At 35.2% G+C, this 22737-nt stretch overlaps 1 protein-coding gene across 1 annotated transcript in view; it reads left to right on the forward strand.

Annotated features, from left to right (window-relative positions):
• Positions 1 to 22737, forward strand: part of LOC130238455 (ephrin type-B receptor 1-B) — a 295859-nt gene that overhangs the window by 249956 nt on the left and 23166 nt on the right. Inside the window, exons 10-12 of the mRNA XM_056469487.1 lie at positions 1927 to 2112; positions 4536 to 4783; positions 8821 to 9036. Of these exons, the coding sequence (XP_056325462.1) occupies positions 1927 to 2112; positions 4536 to 4783; positions 8821 to 9036 (650 nt within the window). The remainder of the gene's footprint in view (positions 1 to 1926; positions 2113 to 4535; positions 4784 to 8820; positions 9037 to 22737) is intronic.

The raw sequence follows: 22737 nt of genomic DNA on the forward strand, positions 1-22737 counted from the left end.
AGCATGATTGCATCAGCTTCTACACCTGCTTCTGGCCAGCGGAAATGAACACCTCCTTTTAGAGCTCCTGTAATGTTGCTTTTATTTGTGCTTCTCACTGATTCTCTGAGATTACTTTCTGCATCCTCCCTCTCTCTCTCTCTCTCTCTCTCTCTCTCTCTCTCTCTCTCTCTCTCGCACACACACACAGACACGCACACACACACACACACTCATAGTGATGTTTACACATGAAGTTTCATCTTCTGCCATGAGGAGAGTTTTGATAGCGTGTCTGTGTTATCTGTTTATATGAGGTCCTGTGGGGGAATAAAGGCAGAGGACAATTTGATTCGGCTCTGCTGGAAAAGCTGAGAGAGAGAGATTCAGTCTCACTCTTTAATGATGGCATAGTCACCAGCTATGAATCCATAATATTTTATTTAAAGGAAGAAGCAAGAAAGAAAGAGGGAGAATAAACATTATAATGGCTGGCAATAGAGGTTGGGATTTTTTTGTTTATTTTATTTTTTAAAAGAATTTGAGATTAACCATTCAGGAAATGATTTCAGTGCTACTTTACAAAACTAGTAAGCTTTGTAGAAAGCACTAAATCTGTTTATTTGTGTTTATCATATTATTATTCTTTTATATATAGTTGCTAGTAGTATATATGTATACCATTGAAATCAAATCCTGAATGTTTAATCAAAATCCTAAAAACAAAACCCAGCCAAACTATTTCCGGCCATTATATTGTTTAGTCACTACATTGTTATTATCAATATAAAATTAAATAAATGTATTTTGAAAATATGTATGTATTATATTTAAATTGTTTATTTTATTTTATTTTACTTTATTTTTTATTTAATTTTTTTTTTATTAATTTATAATTTATTTTTTATTGTTTTATTTTAGTTTACTTTATTTTTTATTTTATCATATTTTATTTTATTTTATTTTATTTTATTTTATTTTATTTTATTTTATTTTATTTTATTTTATTTTATTTTATTTTATTTTATTTTATGAAGTTTCAAATAGTTATTTACACAAAAACGGAATAGAAATTATGATGACGTATTAAAATGTTGCATTTAAGCATCACAGTGAAGTCCCTAATAATTTTAATTGTCATCTTAAATCTTTCAAATCAAATTTCAAATTGTATTACTTTAAATAGTTCAGTTACCTAAATATAAAATATATATCATTAATTATAATAATTAAGTTATTGATTTTATTATTATTATTAAAAAAATTATTCTGTGAACTCAGTTTAATTGTTATTATAAGTATGGGTTAGACCAAGTATTGTTTAATATAATATAATATAATATAATATAATATAATATAATATAATATAATATAATATAATATAATATAATATAATATAATATATTTTTAAATACATTCCTTACAATTACAAAAGTTTTCAAAAGGTAAACAAAAACATCTTAAATGTATCCTAAAGACATTTAGATACTTTTATTACATATATTATAGCACATTATTCTCGATTTGTAGATTCTAAGAACCATTAATCACACAAAAAATCTAGAGAATCATTTTGATGCTGTCGTTTTTATTTACCTCAATTTCCAGCCCTTTTTATTTTCCATGTCTTCATAAGAATCTATTGTTGTCATCAGCATCAGGCAATATTCACTGTAATAGTTTTCATATTTCAGATACATTTGCTCAGCTTTAAATTGCGTCTTGTTTAGTCATTCACAATGCATTTGTTTATTTACTGCTTGGATAAATGCATTAAAACAGAAATGCTTTATGATAACGTGCTTAGTCTTGCCCTCATTTAGTTTCGATCATAAAATAGATTTGCTGCAATGCTGTTTTACAACCACACTAAAACGAAAACTGTTATTAGCAGGGTGTAAAATCATTTTGAGGGCTAAATTGTGTTGAATTGTGTTGTTTTTCTAGAGCTCACTCTTAGACCGGATCTGTCAAACTGCCATACGCCCATGGGCTGCCCGACGCTGCCAGGCTCTCCAGGCATGAAGATCTACATCGACCCCTTCACCTATGAAGATCCCAATGAAGCGGTCAGAGAATTTGCCAAAGAGATCGACGTCTCCACGGTCAAGATTGAGGAAGTCATTGGGGCAGGTGTGTGGTGTGTTTTTGCTCTGTGTGTATATAAAGTCGAAGTAAAAATTATTATCCCTCCTTTTTGAATATTTCCCTAATGATGTTTAACAGAGCAAGACATTTTTTACAGTATTTCCTATAATATTTTTTTTATTCTGGAGAAAGTCTTATTGGTTTTATTTTGGCTAGAATAAAAACAGTTCTTATTTATTTATTTATTTATTTAAATCATTTTAAGGTCACTATTATTAGCCTTCTTAAGCAATATATATTAGTTGATTTTTTTCAACACATTTGTAAACTTCAACTGTACACATATATATATATATATATATATATATATATATATATATATATATATATATATATATATATATATATATATATATATGTATATGTATATATATGAGTGTATATATATATATATATATATATATATATATATGTATATATATATATATATATATATATGTATATGTATATATATGAGTGTGTATATATATATATATATATATATATATATATATATATATATATATATATATATATATATATATATGAGTGTATATATATATATATATATATATATATATATATATATATACATACATATATATATATATATATATATATATGTATGTATATATATATGTATATGTATATATATATATATATATATATATATGTATGTATATATATATGTATATGTATATATATATATATATATATATATATATATATATATATATATATATATATATATATATATATATATATATATATATATATATATGTATATATATATATGTGTATATGTATATATGTGTGTATATATGTGTATATGTGTATATATGTGTATAAATGTATATATATATATATATATATATATATATATATATGTATATGTATATATATATATATATATATATATATATATGTATATATATATGTATATATATATATATATATATATATATATATATATATATATATATATATATATATATATATATATATATATATATATATATATGTATATGTATATATAATGTGTATATATATATATATATATATATATATATATATATATATATATATATATGTATATATGTATATATGTATATATGTAAATATGTATATGATGTTCCAAACAGTCTCTAGAATGTTTTTGGCTCAAGACTTCCGCTCTTATTCACTTTCATTTATTTGTAGACGTTAAAAACAGTTCGTTATTCTGCTTGATGTTGCAAACTGATATTTTCTGCTTTTATTATTCAATGTTTTATGTATAGTCATGAACACACTTGTTTGTAGAGCAAGTAGTTTGACCCGTTTATTATTCCTATAGTCATTACTCACATAGGCTACTGAATCAGAAGTTCTAAAACAATCGCAAAAATAAGCACACTTCCACATTGCAGAATAAGATCAATATTTAAAAGTTATGATGTATAATATAGTCAATACAAAAGTGTGGCTCTATCAATCAAAAAAAATATATTCTTAAATTCTTCGTCATTCATATATTTCAGATGTAAACTAATTTCCTTTAAGTAATATTAGACTGCCCCATGCTTGCTCATACATAAAGAAAGTTTGACCTAGCCACTAGATTATATCATACTAAGTCAGCGATTGTCAGAAATCAACAGGTCTCTAATGCTGTGCCCATGCTCCATCAATTAAGCCTGAGTGTATGAGCAATCTTGGTCGTAGGCTGTGGAAACATCAGCCTGAACAATCCACAAGATTTACAATGATTTCAGGAGATATTAGAGCTAAACAAGAAATTTACATTTATTTGCTAGGCTAAAATTTTCCATTCCAATTTACATAATTAAACAAAATAAGCCAATTCAGATTGTACAACATCAATTACCCAAAGATACATTTAAGAGTTAGAGATTAATACCTGACTGTGTAGAAGTGCATTGCAGCATACAAGCCTTGATGCAGAGCTCAGAGACTCACACACTACATCAGGGTATCCTGGCTACAGGATCCCACAGACACTTCGCACATTTCCCTTAAATACTCAAATCGCCATAAATTCAAGACAATAAAATTGATGTGAAGACCATTTTTCCAGGATTGGAGCATCTGGCAAAGATCTTATCAAAGTCAAAACCCAAATTAACAGACATAAGGGAGATTGTAAAATATTACAGTGAAATTAAGACCACTTTACCAATCACACAGAGACATTTAAAATGACACCAAACATGAATATAGAGCCACAAGATACTCCATATTAAAAAAATTTGTGTGGAGTTTGCATGTTCTCCCCGTGTTCGTGTGGGTTTTCTCCCGGTGCTCCGGTTTCCCCCACAGTCCAAAGACATGTGCTATAGGTGAATTGGGTGAACTAGTAATATTCAAAACCTTTCAGCAATAGTAGCTTTATTGTGTACTCATTTATTCCTCCTCTCTGTGGGCCTCAGGTGAGTTCGGGGAGGTTTATAAAGGTCGACTGAAACTCCCTGGAAAACGAGAGCTCTACGTTGCCATCAAAACACTGAAGGCGGGCTATTCTGAGAAGCAGAGGCGTGACTTTCTGTCCGAGGCATCAATCATGGGTCAGTTTGACCATCCTAACATCATCCGTCTGGAGGGAGTTGTGACCAAAAGCCGTCCAGTGATGATCGTCACCGAGTTCATGGAGAACGGGGCGCTCGACTCCTTCCTCAGGGTAAATGCAACATCCAAAACAAGTGTTTCTGTCTGTCTGCTTCTCTCGCTCTCTCTCTCTCTCTCTCTCTCTCTCTCTCTCTGTTTCATTCTTTCCCTCCGGCACGGAGAAGTACGCTGTTTAATCGATGTTCACCCTATTTTTTTCAATCTCATGGATTGGTTCTTGCTAGCTTTGATCTGGTGCCGCAATAAAGGGACGCTTTGAAGTTGGCTTAGAAATCCAGCACATCCGAGTAGCATCAGCATCGATCCGCACCCCCCACCCCTGTTTGTTATCGTGCGTTCGGTTCAAAGCTTTCTCTTGTGCAACATGGCGGCTGTGTACTGAAGTTTCGCAGGAACTGTACGGTCCCCCACCGTGTGCTGTAAACATCTTTTAAGCAGCTACTGATGAAGAGCGTTAAACACAAATGGTGCACACTAGGAAAAATCAATACGTCTCTTTTATCAGCATGTGAAAGCATGAGATGTTTATTTAAACCGTCCAGCTGTTTATTTCCAAAATATTGAAGGGTTTGTCTCTGCACTGTTAAAAATGTCCATAAATTAGCAGCTTTCAGTATTTTGGGATTTATACTTTTATTTTTTTTATTCTCCCTGTTTTTTTATGCTTTGGAATTGCGATATGGGACCTTGATCTTTCTTCCAAAAACTTTTAACCTTGAAAAGTTTGAAAAAGTGACTTTTATTCACATTATTAATTGTTTAAAGTGATATATTGTCTGGGTTTGTGTTGTATATAATGAACGAATACATTTTCTGCTATTTTTTACACTTATTTGTCTATATATTGTTTCCTATACATTATATTATTTCAAACTTCTAAAATGTCAATAAAAGTCACATTTTTGACCATAGAGTTGATGAATTTCACATTATTAATCGTTTAAAGTGATATATTGTCTGGGTTTGTGTTGTATATAATGAACGAATACATTTTCTGCTATTTTACACACTTATTTGTCTATATATTGTTTCCTAAACATTATATTATTTCTAACTTCTAAAATGTCAATAAAAGTCACATTTTTGACCATAGAGTTGATGAATTTTCAACATCAAAATTCGACAGAGCAGAGATCAACATCCCATTATTGATCAAAAAACCATTAATAAACACAAAATAAATGTAAAAATGCGGAAAATGTTGATGATGATGATGATGATGATGATGATGATGATAATGATGATGAAAAGCCTTTATTTGACATATAAACTTTTACATGCTGTAAAATTGGACCTGCCCCCTTCCAAGAAAGAAGAAATAAGATACATTAGGGAAAAGGGAGGTGAAAAAAAGTCTCTCAGACTGCCCTTTAGGTTAATTAAAGGTGCTGTATCTAAGTTTTTGACTCTTCTAAAGCATAACAACACCATACTGTGTTGTTGATATTTAACAAACATGCCAAGTGAACATTCTTGTTTATCTGAAAAACAATGCTGAAGTCAGATATTCTGCTTTCAAAATGTCTGTTACATGCCGGAACGGGTGTCTTTGTTCTAGTTCTTTTAACCCACCCACTGCCACTTCAACCAATTATATTTCAGCTTGTTGGAAAACCACCTATTTAATTCATTCATTCAGAAAGACTCTCAAGGCATGCGTTCGTGATCGAAATGCGACCTCTGTTGGACAGTAGCAGACTCCGAAATGAGTTGCAGATTCAGAGTTCCACTTGAGGTTATTAATTAGCAAATAATATAAATATTCTAAACGTAAACATTAGGAGAGCAGGTTACATTGTAACTCCGTGTCCTAACAACACACTATGTGATAAGATTTGCAGTGATAAGCAATTTGGCTGTTTGACCAGACGAAACATGACAGACATTTAAATACAGCCATTCAGAAGCACAGAATATGCACTCACTCACAAAATGGAAAGGTTTATAATCTAATTAATACATATTAAACCTATTTAATGATTAAATATGGATGCTGAATCACTGATATGTGTTGGTTTGCATAATTTCACTGTTCTAAAGTTCCATTTCAAATTGTTTATTGTAACTAGCTGCTGCTGCTTTCAATAGTATGGCAATAAATGTTATGTAAAATGGTATTCGAATTTAGCACTGGATAAAGAACCTTTAGGTGATCATTGTCAGTTTTCTAATGTTCAGCGTTAAGAAATAGAAGCCGTGCCTAATATATCAATTCGAGGTGTTGGTTAGAACAAAAACTCCTTTTAATATGGATAATATTTCTTCTATCACTTGCCGTTGCTTTTATTTAGAACATGATTTAAATGAGCTTTTAAGTTCGATGGTCAGACTCGCTCCTGACGGTCCTCAATATGGAAACCTACGCTTGCGTGTGTGTTGATCCAGGAATGCAATACGTAGTTCAACCACTGGGTGTCAAACTCACACACTGCACCTTTAAGAGATATTTTTTTACAGTGTATATAAAACTTATTTTCTTAATTGCCCTGTTTCAAATAAACTGAAGTCTTAAGCTCTGCTCACACTGTGCGATTTCAGCCATGAATTGGTCATCAGAGATAAATTTGAGATATCCTAATGACCCATTTCCACTGAGTGGTATGGTTCGGTATGCTTTTATGTCCATTACCACTGTCAAAAGTATAAAGATACCAAAAGGTGGAGCTAGACGAGCATTTGAACACTATTGGTTTACAGAGAAACGTCACTAGCATGTAACAAGCCCGGAGAATGAAAACACAGGAAGCGCCATTTTTAAATGCACAGCCGAGACATTACATCGTAATAATATTTACATATAATAAAAAGCCATGGTCGACCCAAGCTTATCAACAAACCTTGTCAACAAACAAACCTTGTCGTCGTCTTGATGAACAGCCACAAAGCCAAGAAGAAGAACAGAATCTGCCATGTGTCCTGTTGTCGCTTACAAAGCCGTCTAAAAGCGTGAGTTGTTTCACATTTGCGTGCACTCCAAAAAACAATAATCAAAGGAGCAAATGATTCTTTCAGCAACCTAAAACATGAACAAACTGTCATGTTTAACTATTATCATTGCCTTTTGGACTATTATGAAAAATTAGAGGTTTGTACTGACTGTATATGTTTTGAACATATAAATTATGTTTATATACCCAAATAAGGCCTAAATGTTTGATTTGGGTATTTTTTTTTTTTTGTAATTGGTAACCTTTCAGAGACTGTAAGGAGAGAACACAGAGACTGTGTTCATATATGTTTTAATATAATTTATATACATATATAATTGCAGATGTACAGTAGGCTATTTCACATTATCATTGATCTGCAGCTATAATCAAATCATGTTCATAGATAGGTTAGTTATTAGCATTTATGCACAAGCAAGCCTATTTAGGTGTATAAGCATCTGTTTTGTATATGACACAGTATGTGAACAACCTGTATATCTTTACTTTGACATTTCCTCGAGCGAGAATGACATCAATTGCAACTTTCATTAGTACCATTTGGCAGTAGAGACATCAGCCTGATAAAGGTGACCCGTACCGTACTGAACTGAACCGTACAACATAGTGGAAAGTAGGCATAATAGATTCCTATATTCCTAGGATAAAATATGTGGTCTTTGATTGTTGGTTTGACAAGTTCGCTGAAAGCAGCTTAATGGCCATTGCAATCAAATTTTCCTTCCAATGAGGTTGGTTTAATAGTACTAAAACGACCAATCTGAATTCAAGTAACAACGATGGCACAAAGTGGCATCAGAATAAAGGTTTGGAGAATGCTGCCATACCAATCACCACATCCATGTGATAATCACTGACCACGCCCATCTAGAACAAAGAGAGTGAGAGACAGAGACATAGGAAAGAAAGCAACAACACCACAAAGATCCAAAAAACCTGCAGGTCATAATATAAAATTGAAAATGAGTACTTTAAAATTCTTTATAAAGTATTACACTTCGTGCACCACTGTCATGTCTTGGTCTTTTTTTCTAGTCTTCATAATAACAATGTATTTACAGTTAAACCCAATGATCTCCATTGGTTGAGGTGATATAAGTGAATCTAATGTGATGTCTGTGTTTTCTCTCTTGAATGGCAGCAAAACGATGGTCAGTTCACTGTGATCCAGCTGGTGGGGATGTTGAGAGGTATCGCTGCAGGGATGAAGTACCTGTCGGAGATGAATTACGTCCACCGAGACCTGGCCGCCCGCAACATCCTGGTCAACAGCAACCTTGTGTGCAAGGTGTCGGACTTTGGCCTGTCCCGTTATCTGCAGGAAGACACATCTGACCCCACCTATACCAGCTCACTGGTAAGAACTTGTCAGACTTTATTTTTAACAGAAGCTAATAGACGATAACCTGGTGAAAAGGGGTGGAGCTTTTTTCTAAAAAGATGGACGTTTTTGTAAGTTTTTTCTTTCACTTTGTATTTAATTATGGGATTTCTATACTACATTTTAGGATTAGCTTATCTGCTGGTATCACAATGTCTTCCATAAAGACATTTAGTAATTTTCTCACTGTAAACATAAAAAAAATTATCAGCAATTTTTCCTTAATATTTAGATTTTTTTGAATCCTCAGATTCCAGATTATCAAATGGCATCTCAGCAAAATATTGTGAACCCAATTCTTGTCTACTCTCGTGTAGTAAAGGCTGGTTTATACTTCTGCGTCGAGTGATCGACGTGACCCACGGCGCCTGCCTTGCGTGTAGCCGTGCGTTTATACTTCTGCGTACTGATTGTGTTGCTCTGCAGTAACACTTCCAAAATGCTAGCTGGCAGTGAGGTTTTTATGTTCCTCTGTGTCGAGTGTCTGCATTGGTGTTTTGTTTTTTCTAAACGATACCTTGATGTACAAGTAGCTCAAACTTGCTCAGTCAGAGGCGGGAACCGGTGGACGTACAACAACTTTAATCATAAGGTAAACACAAAACAAAACTTTCCACCTGGAGCTCCTTCATGGGATTAGATACTTGTAAACCCTCGCTCCAACTGGTTTATGTGGTTCTCTGTCCCGCCTACACTCGTCAGCGCTACAAAGCTGACCAATTACAAGCTTGCGTTAGGTGTCATTGTGACATGTAGTTAAATTTTTTGAGAGGTGCGTGTAAGCGTACCAGTAATTGTTTTCCTTGCCATGAACTGATTTGCTACAGTCAAAAAAACGGACCATGAGGGTGAATAGTTTACTGTGAATCCAGAACTTGGTCATAAAGCCTTGTCCTTCATTCATTCATTTTCTTTTCAGCTTTGTCACTTTATTAATCAGGGGTTGTCACAGCGAATGAACCACCAACTTATCCAGCATATGTTTTACGCAGCAGATGCCCTTCCAGCTGCAACCCAGTATTGGGAAACACACATACACTTTCGTTCACACACATACACTACGGACAATTTTGTTTACCCAATTCACATATACCACATGTCTTTGGACTGTGAGGGAAACCGGAGCACCCGGAGAAACTGCACACATGCACACGGGGAGAACATGCAAAGTCCACACAGAAATGCAAACTGACCCAGCAAAGGCTCGAATCAGTGACCTTCTTGCTGTGAGGCGATAGCCCTACCCACTGCACCACCACCCCGCCTTAAAGCCTTGTTTGAATGGTTATTTTTACAATTACGATGGCATAACAGTCAGAAACAGGACAAGAGAGTTCATATATAGGACAAAAAATATACAAGTCCTGGAATTTTGGCAGTAAGGTCGTGGGTCGCCAATAGACTTATGTCACGCGGACGCAATTTCAAAAGCAAAATTGAGGCTGCAGTGAGAAGAAACACGAAAGTATCACCTGAGTCACACTGGAACATTGTGTATCTGGCTTATCAGCGAAGAGAAAGTGACACAAATTTGTAATTTCACCGCCTTCCTAACCAAAGGTCCATTCTGAATCGACAATAAAAATTAAAAAGGCATATCAGGCCTCATTTTCAGCTAAGTTAAGGGAAATGGCACTAGTTTCGGTACTGAAATTTATTTCAAAAAAGTAAATTTCCTGCCAACGTTTAAGTACTGTTGAGTGCATTCTTAAACAGCGATGATTTGCCATAGTATTCACCAGTGCTCAACAGAAATGACTGTGATTGGCTGTGAAGGTCATCAGTTCACTGGACTTCACTGATGTTTACCGAGTGCAAACACAGACGAGCAATCCGCTGATGAATCGACTGATCTTCGTAGCTTTAAAATGCTCCAGTGTCCTTGTATCTGTGTTTGCACTCAGTGAAGAGCGATGAACTGATGACCTTCACAGCCAATTACAGTTATTTTTGTTAAGAACTGGTGAATACTATGACAAATCAGCGATGTTTAGAATGTGCTAAGCGGTGCTTCGTTTTTTACATTTCAGTACCGGGACAGCACTATTACAGACAACACGAGGGTGTGCTACAGAGGACTGCATTGTTTATCGCTCACGGGGTCACATAGGCTGAAGCAGGGAAGCATCCCCACAGTGTTTACCTGGTGCCATAAACTGAAGCCTAGTAGGAAACTGAAGCGTATTACACTTAAAGAGGTTGTGATTTTGTTTGATGCCTAATATGCTTTTAATTGCTTAAATTAAACCTAACTGAATGATATTAAAGTGATGTTTACACCATATCTGCACTTTGAAATCATGGCAACAGCAGAGATTTTATAGTCTACAGCTTGTAGTAACTATACGTCCGGGTTTCTTTCAATTCAATTCAATTCACCTTTATTTGTATAGCGCTTATACAATGAAGATTGTGTCAAAGCAGCTTCACATAAAAGGTCATAGTAAATAGGAACAGTGTAGTTCAGTTTTTAGTGTTTAAGTTCAGTTCAGTTTAGCTCAGTTCAGTGTGGTTTAATAATCACTACTGAGAGTCCAAACACTGAAGAGCAAATCCAACGATGCGCAGCTCTACAGATCCCAAACCATGCAAGCTAGTGGCGACAGCGGAGAGGGGAAAAAAAATCACTAAATGGCGGAAGTGAAGAAAAAAAACCTTGAGAGAAACCAGGCTCAGTTGGGCACGATCATTTTAATTTCTCCGCTGGCCAAACGTCTTGTGCAGAGCTGCAGTCTCAGTGGCGGAGGCTGGAAGCTGGCCTCAGCGAAGACTCGTCTGTCTCTGGAGCGTCACAGGAATCAGTCTCATGTTTTCCACTCTTCCATGAACACCACATTAGCTGCTCAGGATACGGCCTGGTCCAGGATATGGAAACCTTGGGATCATCTCGTCGTTGGTCTTGGATCGAATCAGTGACTCTGCATAGTCTGAGGGCCTCGGGAAGAGTATCCCCAGGAGGAAATGGAGAATAAAGAAAATAATTAGCATAGCTGCTGTTCATAGTGTATATAAACAAGATGCAGAACCTGTGTGGAAGCCCCCTATATGGTGCACTAAGTGTATGCTTTACTGAACAGATAGGTCTTTAATCTAGTTTTGAATTGGGAGAGTGTGTCTGAGCCTCGTACGTTATCAGGAAGGCTATTCCAGAGTTTAGGAGCTATAAATGAGAAGGCTCGAAAACCTCAGCCTTCCCACCTCAGCCTCGCTTTCATGTTTTAAAATGGCGACGGCGTGAAATAAGCAAATAACCCCCCACCCCAAATTATGGTTCTGGGTGACAAATGTTGACACTGTTGTTTGAGATAATCAAAAAGACATGTATTGACCGTTTGTAATTCCCACTCATTTCCTTATGCATTGGGTTTTTTTTCTCATCGTCGTCTTCTTTGTTCTATTATATTCCCCGAAACATCTCTTGAAAGAAACTGTGTATTGTCTTCCTGACAGGACATTATAATTTCCTAGCAAAAAAAAAAAAAACAGCATTTAAATTCTCTATGTGACTGAACAAAGCCAAGTGACTGGACTTTCAATAGCCTACCACCTAAATGAAGCACTCAGACTTCCAGAATCCTCTATTATGTATCATTAATAGGCATCCAGAGCATCATTAGCCCTCCTGCGCTGCAGATCTTCAATATTAATATGAAATACTATTTTCTCCTTCCTCCTTAAAGACTCTCTATTCAGAGCGGCGTGATATTTTTGGTAGCACGCATTGGCCACGTTGGTAATTATCTGGGTTTACTGATCATTCGTTGTCTTGTTCCGTCTTTTCTGACCCTGTTATGATTTCCGTTTTCAGACTGGTTTCAGAGGCTCTGGTGTACTGACAGTCATTCCTTTAGCAGGGTCAACCACTTTGACGCATAATTCTTCCCGTACTGGAGAAAAGCAGCCTAGGGTCACATGCTTTTTTTGAACGCATTTTAAATTCAATTCAGACGTCTCGTGGAAATGTCCCATGCATCGTAAGCAAACAATTTCATCTTTTACACTCGGGTGGTTCCTCAGCAGAGATGTGAGGCGGATGATAAAGAGACGAGACGACAAGACAAGGAATATTTAGCTGCCGTTTTGTCTCTCTTAAAGCGTGTGAAAGCTCATTAAGGCCCCAAAGGCAGCCGCCATTCACAAACAGGATGTCCTGCGGTGACTGTTGATTGACAGGAATATGCGGCAGAGGTGTGAACCGGGGTGTGATACTGATGTGACATCGCTGTCTTCTTTACTGATAGAGGGAGAATTAATTACCCCCTGGGGTTTTCGCATTGTTGTTCACTTGTCAAGTTTCCTTGGCCTTTATTTTACTTGTCTGGTTCGGGTTGATAAAATTATACAACATAGTATAATTCATCCATCCATTTCCTAGTTTATCTGTCTATACTCTGTCAGTATCCACAGCTTGACTTTTCTCCTTGTGGACTTTATAAAGGGATAGTTTACCTTATAATCATAATTCTGTCACTGTTTAGTCACCCTTTACTTTGTTTCAAACCTTTATAAGTTTCTTTCTTCTGTTGAACACAAATGAAGATATTTTGAAGAAAGCTGGAAACCTGTAACCACTGACTTCTATTGTGTTTGTTTTTCCTACAACTCTGCAAAACATGCTTTTTTGCCTAATGTTGTTATCTTGTTTTGTCTTAGCTTAAATTAAGAAGCATTTTCTAGACGAGTAAAATATATTGTCTTGTTTTCAGAATAAGAAGTCAAAATTAAGTGAATTTTTCCTTAAAACAAGCCAAATAATCTGCCATTGGTATAAGTAAAATAGTTTTTTTTCTGTTTCCTTTTTTAAGCTTTCACTTTATTTCAAAACACTCCAACAATCCATCCTCCCATTCATCTTTCCTTCATTCATCCATACATCCATCTGTCCAACAATCCATTCTCCCATTCATCTTTCCTTCATCCATCCATTGATCAAACAATCCATCATCCCATCTATCTTTCCTTTTCATCCATCCATCCATCCATCCATCCATCCAACAATCCATCCTGCCATCTAGCTTTTCTTTCCATCCATCCATCCATCCATCCATCCATCCATCCAACCATCCATTCGTCTGTTCATCCATGTGTCCGTCCCTCCATCCATCCATCCATCCATCCATCCATCCATCCATCCAAACAACAATCCATCCTCCCATCCATCTTTCCTTTCATCTATCCATCCATCCATTCAACAATCCATTCTCTCATCAATCTTTCCTTCCATCCATCCATACAACAGTCCATCCTCCCATCCATTGTTCCTTCTTTTCATCCATCCATCCAAAAATTCCTCCTCCCATCCATCCTTCATTTCATCCATCCATCCATACATACATACATCAATCCATACATACAATTCATCCTCCCATCCATCTTTCCTTTTATCCATCCATCATTCATCCATCCATCCATTCAACAATCCATCCTCCCATCCATCTTTCCACCCACCCATCCATCCATCCATCCATACATGCATACATACATGCATACATACATACATACATACACACATTAAACAATCCATCCTCCCATCCATCTTTCCATTCATACATCCATCCATCCAACAATTAATCCTCCCATCCATCTTTCCTTTCATCCATCCACCCACCCACCCACCCATCAATCCATCCATCCATCAATCCAACAATCCATCCTCCCATCCATCTTTGCATCCATCCATACATCCATCCATCCATAGATACAACAATTCATCCTCCCATCCATATTTTCTTCCATCCATATATCTATCCTCCCATCCATCTTTCCATCCTCCCATCAATCTTTCCATCCGTCTATCCATCCATACGTTCAACAATCCATCCTCCCATCCATCTTTCCATCCATCCATCCAACAATCCATCCATCCAACAATCTATCCTCCCATCCATCTTTCCATCCATCCATCCATCCAACAATCCATCAATCCAACAATCCGTCCTCTTATCCATCCATCCATCCATCCATCCATCCATCCATCCATCCATCCTTACATCCATCTTTTGTTTGTCTGTGTTCTGCTTTCTGTCACTGATCTTCTTTATCAAATATCAGTTTTCTAAAAGAACACCAGTTTGAGTCAGGTGCTTTTACATATTTTTTTTTACAATTCCCATCATGCACTTATCTAAAATGGTTCATATTCTGCAGCGTGAACATGCCAAAAAACAGCACCTTCTGCCAAAAGTTCAGTAGAGCCCCTATCGAGACACTACATGTTTTTTTTGGATCACCAGGTGTGAGTGGTGATTGGGTAAACCTGTCTTTCCATCCAACGAATACCCCAACAGCTCAAACACATTCAGTTGTTCAGTCTGGACACACAGTACTGCCAGATTATGATCTGGATTCCAAGCATGCGACATTTGTAAGCATGTCTGCCCATCCTTCTGTCTGACGCTCAGCCCTTTTCCTTTTTAAATTTGTTTTCAGTTGATTTATGTACTGCGTCTAACTTGGAGATAACACCATCTTGTTCTAAAGCACACACAAACTCTGCCCAGCGAGTTTCTCACTGGAAACTGGAGGATGCGTGGTCTTGGAGGAGATGATATAGAGAAGAGAGTGAAATTGAAAGTGAAGAAATAAAGAAATGTCCCTCACTTCCTCAGCGTGAACACAGATTTCCCCCTCGCTGTCAGCATGACAAGTGCAGTGTCTGTGTGCTGCAAATGGAATATAAAACTATTTACACTGAGCTGGGATCTGAATGTGTGACACCCCCCCACCCCCTCGCCCTGCCACCCTCCTCTCTGTCACTTTCTGTTTTCCTCTTCCTCCTCCTCTCCCGTTCGAGGTTCACGGTTTTTGGCATGCCGGAGTGTGGAATGTGACATGCTCATTCCCTTTTTCCTCTGTTTATTCACCATTTCAATTCCTTCAGTGTGTTCGGTTTTCCCTCAATTGTCTTCTCAGTTCCAGGTGCTGAAGTCTGATGTCCTATAGCATCTTATGCAGTTGTATAGTCTCGTTTAGCCAGGCTTTTGCCTGTCAGCATTACGACAGGTTCAGATTACAAGTTATTCTGGCCAAGAGCTGTCACTTAAACAAGTTCACACTACCCAGCTTGGTTTGTTATGGCAGTGTGAACTAGCCTAGAGGCCTGATACACTCACACTTCCTTTTTGTGCTGTTTTTCTTGTTCTTTTTTTTTCTTTCAGTATCAAAATAAACACACAAATGACAGTGGTGGTAAAACAGCCATTAAATAAAGCATCTGATCATAGCAATGGTTATACAATAAAAAAACCAAAAACATAAGTACCATGGTAAAAACCAGCCTGACTATGGTATTTGCTATATAAGTACTAAAACATTTGAGAACAGTGGAGTAACAGATATAAAAAGTCAGAATTATTACCGCCCCCCTGTTTTTTTCTCCTCAATTTCTATTTAAGAAGATCTGTTAGAGAAGATTTTTTTCAACACATTTCTAAACATAATAGTTTTAATAACACATTTCTAATAACTGATTTATTTTATTTTTGCTATGATGACAATAAATAATATTTGACTAGATATTTTTCAAGACACCTCTATACAGCTTAAAGTGACATTTAAAGGCTTAACTAGGTTAATTTGGTTAACTAGGCAGGATAGGGTAATTAGGCAAGTTATTGTATAACGATGGTTTGTTCTGTAAACTATCGAAAAAATCTATATCTTAAAGGGGCTAATAATATTGACCTTATAATGTAAAAAAATAAATAAATAAATAAAAACTGCTTTTATTCTAGCTGAAATAAAACAAATAAGACTTTCCCCAGAAGAAATAATATTATCAGACATACTGTAAAAATGTCCTTGCTCAGATAAACATCATTTGGGAAATATTTAAAAAAGAAAAAAAAAAAAATCAAAGGGGGCTAATACTTCTGACTTCAACTGTATATAATATATTGGAACGATATTAGAAAAATCTGATATTGCGACATTTTACTTTTCTGCGAAAAATATTGCGATATGAATACTATAGCACTATCTGATAGTTTTCTGGGGAGTCTAAAAGTATTCAGGTACAACAATTGAAAAACCACAATATAAAAAAAAATATTTTCTTACTTTTGTCTTGTTTTCAGACCAAATATCAAAAAATTCTTAGAGCAAGAAAAATATTGTGTTGTTTTCACCGTCAGAAGAAATAAGTCTCAATTTAAAAAAAAAATTGTTAAAACAAGTCAAATTATCTGCCAGTGGGGTGAGAAATGTGGATATTTGGACTAGAAAAAAAACAAAATTCTAATTAAGATTTTTTTTTTTTTCATAAATCATATAAAATTCCATACAAATACAGTGATTGAATACAATTTTGTAGCTCCTGCTTAACATTTTTTTGTATTTTTTTATTATTATTTATTTATTTTTGAACAGAAATATAATACATAAAAAATCTTTAACAAAAAATACATTTCAACATGGTCGAAAATGGAGCAGGATGAAGCACAAGCTTAATATTTTACCATTCCTTTAATAATATTTATTCATACATCTTTTTTTTATTAATATCCTAACATTGTTTGAGAATCTGTTCCATTATTTCACACCACATACAGACATACACAAACTTTTTAAAGTTATCCTTGTTTTCAACCTCCTAAAATTTTGTTCTTTTCTCAGATATAGGTGTGAACCTACACTGGTCTCACAGTTCGGTTCAATTCAATATCTCGGTGCATCACGGTGCATTGATGATGCTTTCCATATACAATTTTACTTCACAGCACAAGAATTCTTGTATTAAAAATTATTATTATATTTAAATTAAAATATTACAATTTTAATACAATTTTGTCCTTTAATAATAACAATAATAATAATAACAGTCAGATATATGAACTGTACCTTTAAAAACTCAAGTACATGCACAGAACAACATGAGCATTTATACATAGCTGATCCATGATAGACGCGGTGGGGAAAACTCGCTCTGCAGACATACAGTCGTATATCCCTTGACATAGTAAGCTACTGCAATGTAGTGCAAATGAGATAAATGGCCGTCAGTACATAATTGACTTGATACCAAATTGTCCGCATCTGAATTGCGGTGCACCAAAGAAACAATTAATTTTGACTCCCGTAATATATATATATATATATATATATATATATATATATATATATATATATATATATATATATATATATATATATATATATATATATATATACATACACACACACTGTATTATTTGTGTTATATCTGTATTATCTGTTTTTCGACTGTTCTTGATTGTTTGGTGCTATCTTATGACAAAATAATATAGCATAGGCCGTGTCCAAACCTTTTTTTTTCTTTCAGCAAGCTTTACTTTTAATTAAAGGGATAGTAAATCAGTACTGTGCAGCTCAAATCAATGCTTTCTCTCTAAACGTTCAGATTTGTGGCAAGTAGCCATGAAAAAGGAGGATAATGTACATCCAGCTGGTTGTTTTCTCAGAATAAAGCACTTCAGTCATATACATCAGTGTCCTTTACACCAGGCTGCTGATAAACCTGTTGGTTTTTATTTTCCAAGAACTAGTAATACAAAACTGCATGAAAAATGACTTCTCCCATTGTTATAAGTGTTTTTACAATAAATGTGCAGTAAATATTGTCGATTTGGTAATTGAAACACGTTGTTGCATGTTATCTCTGCAGCTGAGAATGACAGCTCTAACTTATTTGACTTTAAACTATTCAAACTATCATTGAGCTGCTACTAATGTGTTCTGGAGAACTCCATAATGGACTTAAACACTTCTCTGCTACTGTACCAGAAAGAGCGAACCTAACAAGAAGATTTTCCTGCTCTTTCAAACTCCTTAAACGAACATGATTTGTTCTGTATTAAACACCAATTTGTTCAATTTAGCTTGAAGTATATGAGGCCTGAAAGACGTGAAACAACATTGTCTGACTTCTGGTCGTGTTGAATCAGTGTTGGCAAACGTAGGTTCTGTGCTATAATTCACCTAGCTCAAGCAGTAGGACATTATGTCTAGCAAAGCCAGGGTCATGGGTTCAATTCCCAGGGAATGCATGAACTGATAAAATCGTGCACCAAGGAGTTCTCAAAATGATTAAATTATAATGTCAAATTTAATGAACATGTTATCAGTGTTGGAAAAAATTAATGCGGTAAAACATACTTAATTGCAGATATAAGCTTCTCATTTCTTGCACTACATCAAGTAGACGAGTATGGGTGTTTAACAAAGATAATTATGGAACCATGGTGAAATATTGAAGTGTACTGTGTGATATCTTCTATATTTGATGCTAAATGTCTCAAAAAATATATATTTTATGCATTCTGTTGCCATTCTTCAAAAGGCTAAAGTCAGTGTGTGTGTTGAATAGGGAATGAATGACCTCACCATAATCAGATTTAGAACATGCGCATCTTTTCACCCGCTAAATTGCATATTGTGAAGGACGAAATTCATATGTGTGTGTGTGATGTAGTCTGATAAATGTCAAGTGTCACAGGTAGCTAAGCCAGCATAAGCCCAACAGTTATTACATTCCCTGCGAGTGTGTGTGCGTGCGTGCATGTGTGTCAGTCCCCAGTGCAGTGCAGCTGAGTAGAACATGTGTGCTCTTTTTATGCTTCTTAATCTTTCTTGATCTCACGACAACTCGCTTTGACAAATCCTAATAGTCTAAAACAGCATTTATACTGAAAGTCTCAAGGTGAGTATTGCAGAGACAGAGATATTCCGAATAAAGGCAGCTTTGTGCTTTCTTTTACAGTATGCCAAGGTTTTTTGGTAGAATAGTAACACTGAAATGTATGTTTCTGGTTGATTGCTATGAAGTTTTAATATGATTTTAAAGAGATAGTTCACCCAAAAAATGTCAATTTACCAAGCAGCAACATCCCGCTCTCCCTCGTGAAGCAAATACTAAGTAACTGAAACTGAAATTCATCAAAAGTTTGCTAGTCCTGGCTCCATAATAGAACAGATTTCTATTGCGCCCACTGTTAAAATAGCCAACTTTACAGCAGAAAAAAGGCATTTACAGCCCGGTACAAAGAAAGATTTTGGTTCATATAGCTAAAATTACCCTTCATGACAACTGCGAGCGGGTGTTTTTTTTTTTATAAGTCATTTTTTTGTTGTTTTTATTAAGTTTTATTAAGTCTGCATAATCAAGGGCGGGGCCTCTTGAGTGACAGCTAGGTCTTGCTGGTCACTTCACCTTAGCTGATTCCGGCTGATTAGCCGCTGAACTCGGCATATACAACGTATTTTTGTTTTATTCTATGTGGCTTTAGTTTACACAGTCAGTTGCTTTTTGGAATTATTTCTTACAATTATCAGATGATAATGGCATGCTGTGTGTACTTAATTGTGCTCACAAACCATTCAAGTGGCCTCCATTTCCCAGCTGAGCGAAATTATATAGTTATATATCATATCTATAAATGTATTTGTTTTATTTAAGATAAATTATCATTTAGAAAAACACCATGCTTGGTGGCTCAATGTATTAAAACAGTGTTTTTGAAAGTCTAAACACTTTATTGATATAGTGTACAACCAAGAACATGTGGTCAGAACACAAACGAGTCGCAGGTAATGAAATATTAAGTGTTTCACTTAAAGAAAAGCCCATCTAAGCAAAATGCTAGCAGGCGTCTGTAACTTCACGCATGCTCGACAACTTTGCCCTTGTTTGGTATCCCCCAGTTGGTGCGATGACGTGTGAAGAAAATGGCGACAGTTGGCCATGCCTACTTGAAGCTTATTTTGCGTTATTCAGAAACCACCATTTCCTCAAATGATTACAAACCTTTTTTGTTTCCTTGTTCTGTTGAACACAAACAATTTTAAAAACAAATGTTAGAAATCTGTAACTATTGACTTTCATATAAGTTCTAAGACCTCGTTTACACTAATACGTTTTAGTTTTAAAATGGGGTTTTAAAACAAAAACGATCCACATTCACAATAGCATTTCACCTAGCATTTCTGAAAAGATCTTCATCCACACTCGGACAGTTCATCAAGGATATACTGCTGGATCTCATCTCTTTACAGTTGTTAAACGTGAAATTTAATTAATCTTGTCTCTATCTAACACAGGGCTTTCAAACCGTCATGGGCCATTTGCGGCCCCCCTCCTCCTCCGTCCAGCTCACAAATGACGTCAAAAATATAACGAGATTCGGCCCAACAAAACATATATTTTTGAATCACTATCATTGTTGTGCAGTCGCAGATGGTGGTGGGGGGGTCACCACAAGTCCCCACACACACACCTACTGGACATTTAAAGTACTCTACTGTATATCCAGGTTACTTTCGGTTTCTCTCAGCGTGTGGTTGAGAGTGACAGACATGCAGATTATTTCTGGGGTTGATTTAAGCGTTTTAAGTGCTCTATTTTTACTAAAGCTCTATTTTTGTAAATATTCAAGGGTCATTTGCTTATGATCAGTTTTATACAGCCTGTATTTTGTTGTACAAACACTTCATGCCTTGCATGCTATGCTGGGGGTGTAAATATGATCATTATTGTTAAAGAGATAGATCACCAAAAAAAATACTTAATCATTTATGTGGTTTTAAACCCTTATAAGTTTCTTCTGTTGAACACAAAATGCGATATATTGAAGAATCCTGGTTGCTGGCTCCCATCGACTTCCATAGTAGGATTAAAAAATACTATGAAAGTCATTGGATGCCAGCTGTCATCATTTTTCAAAATATCTTCTTTTGCGTTCAAAAGAAGAAAGAAACTCAAATAGATTTTGAACAATTGAGTAAACAAAGCAGATTTTTTATTTTTGATTGTACTATACCTTTAAGGCATTATCAGTGAGTTGTTTAATATAGGATCATGCTGTTATTTGCCTTTTTTTACTATACAGAACCGCAACATTTATCATGTTTTATTTTAGTCTGTTTAAACGTAACAGTTCAATCTCAATATCTCGGTTTACTCAGCCTTGACTCTTGGCTCCCTTGTAAAACGTTCACCAGGAAGCAGATTGGCTCGCAAGTTATGGCGGATATAAACAGAGTAGCTGTGTGAAGTCCACTTTATACATAGACATTACGTACAGTTGAGGTCAGAATTATAAACCCCCTGTATATTTTACGTTTTTTTCAACACATTTCTAAACATAATAGTTTGAATAACTAATTTCTAATAACTGATTTATTTTATCTTTGCCATGATGACAGTGCACAATATATTGAAGACACTTCTATACAGCTTAAACTGACATTTAAAGGCTTAACTGGGTTAATTAGGCAAATTAGGGTAATTAGGCAAGTTATTGTATAACGGTGGTTTGTTCTGTAGACCTGTGTTTCCCAACTCTGTTCCTGAAGGCACACCAACAGTACACATTTTCAAGCTCTCCCCAATCAAATCATCAAAACATTAGAACAGACTCGAAATCTGAAATGAAGGGATTTGGGAGACATCCAAAATGTGTACTGTTGGTGTGCCTCCAGGAACAGGGTTGGGAAACACTGCTGTAGACAATACAAAACAAATATAGCTTTAGGGGCTAGTAAAATTGACTTTTAACTGATTTTTAAAAATAAAAATAAAAACTGCTTTTATTCTAGCTGAAATAAAACAAATAAGACTTTCTCCAGGAGAAAAAATATTATCAGACATACTGTGACAATTTCTTTGCTCTGTTTAATATCATTTTGGAAAAAAAATAAATAAAT

The sequence above is a fragment of the Danio aesculapii genome, chromosome 2, assembly GCF_903798145.1.
Source record: "Danio aesculapii chromosome 2, fDanAes4.1, whole genome shotgun sequence".
Lineage (NCBI taxonomy): Eukaryota > Metazoa > Chordata > Actinopteri > Cypriniformes > Danionidae > Danio > Danio aesculapii.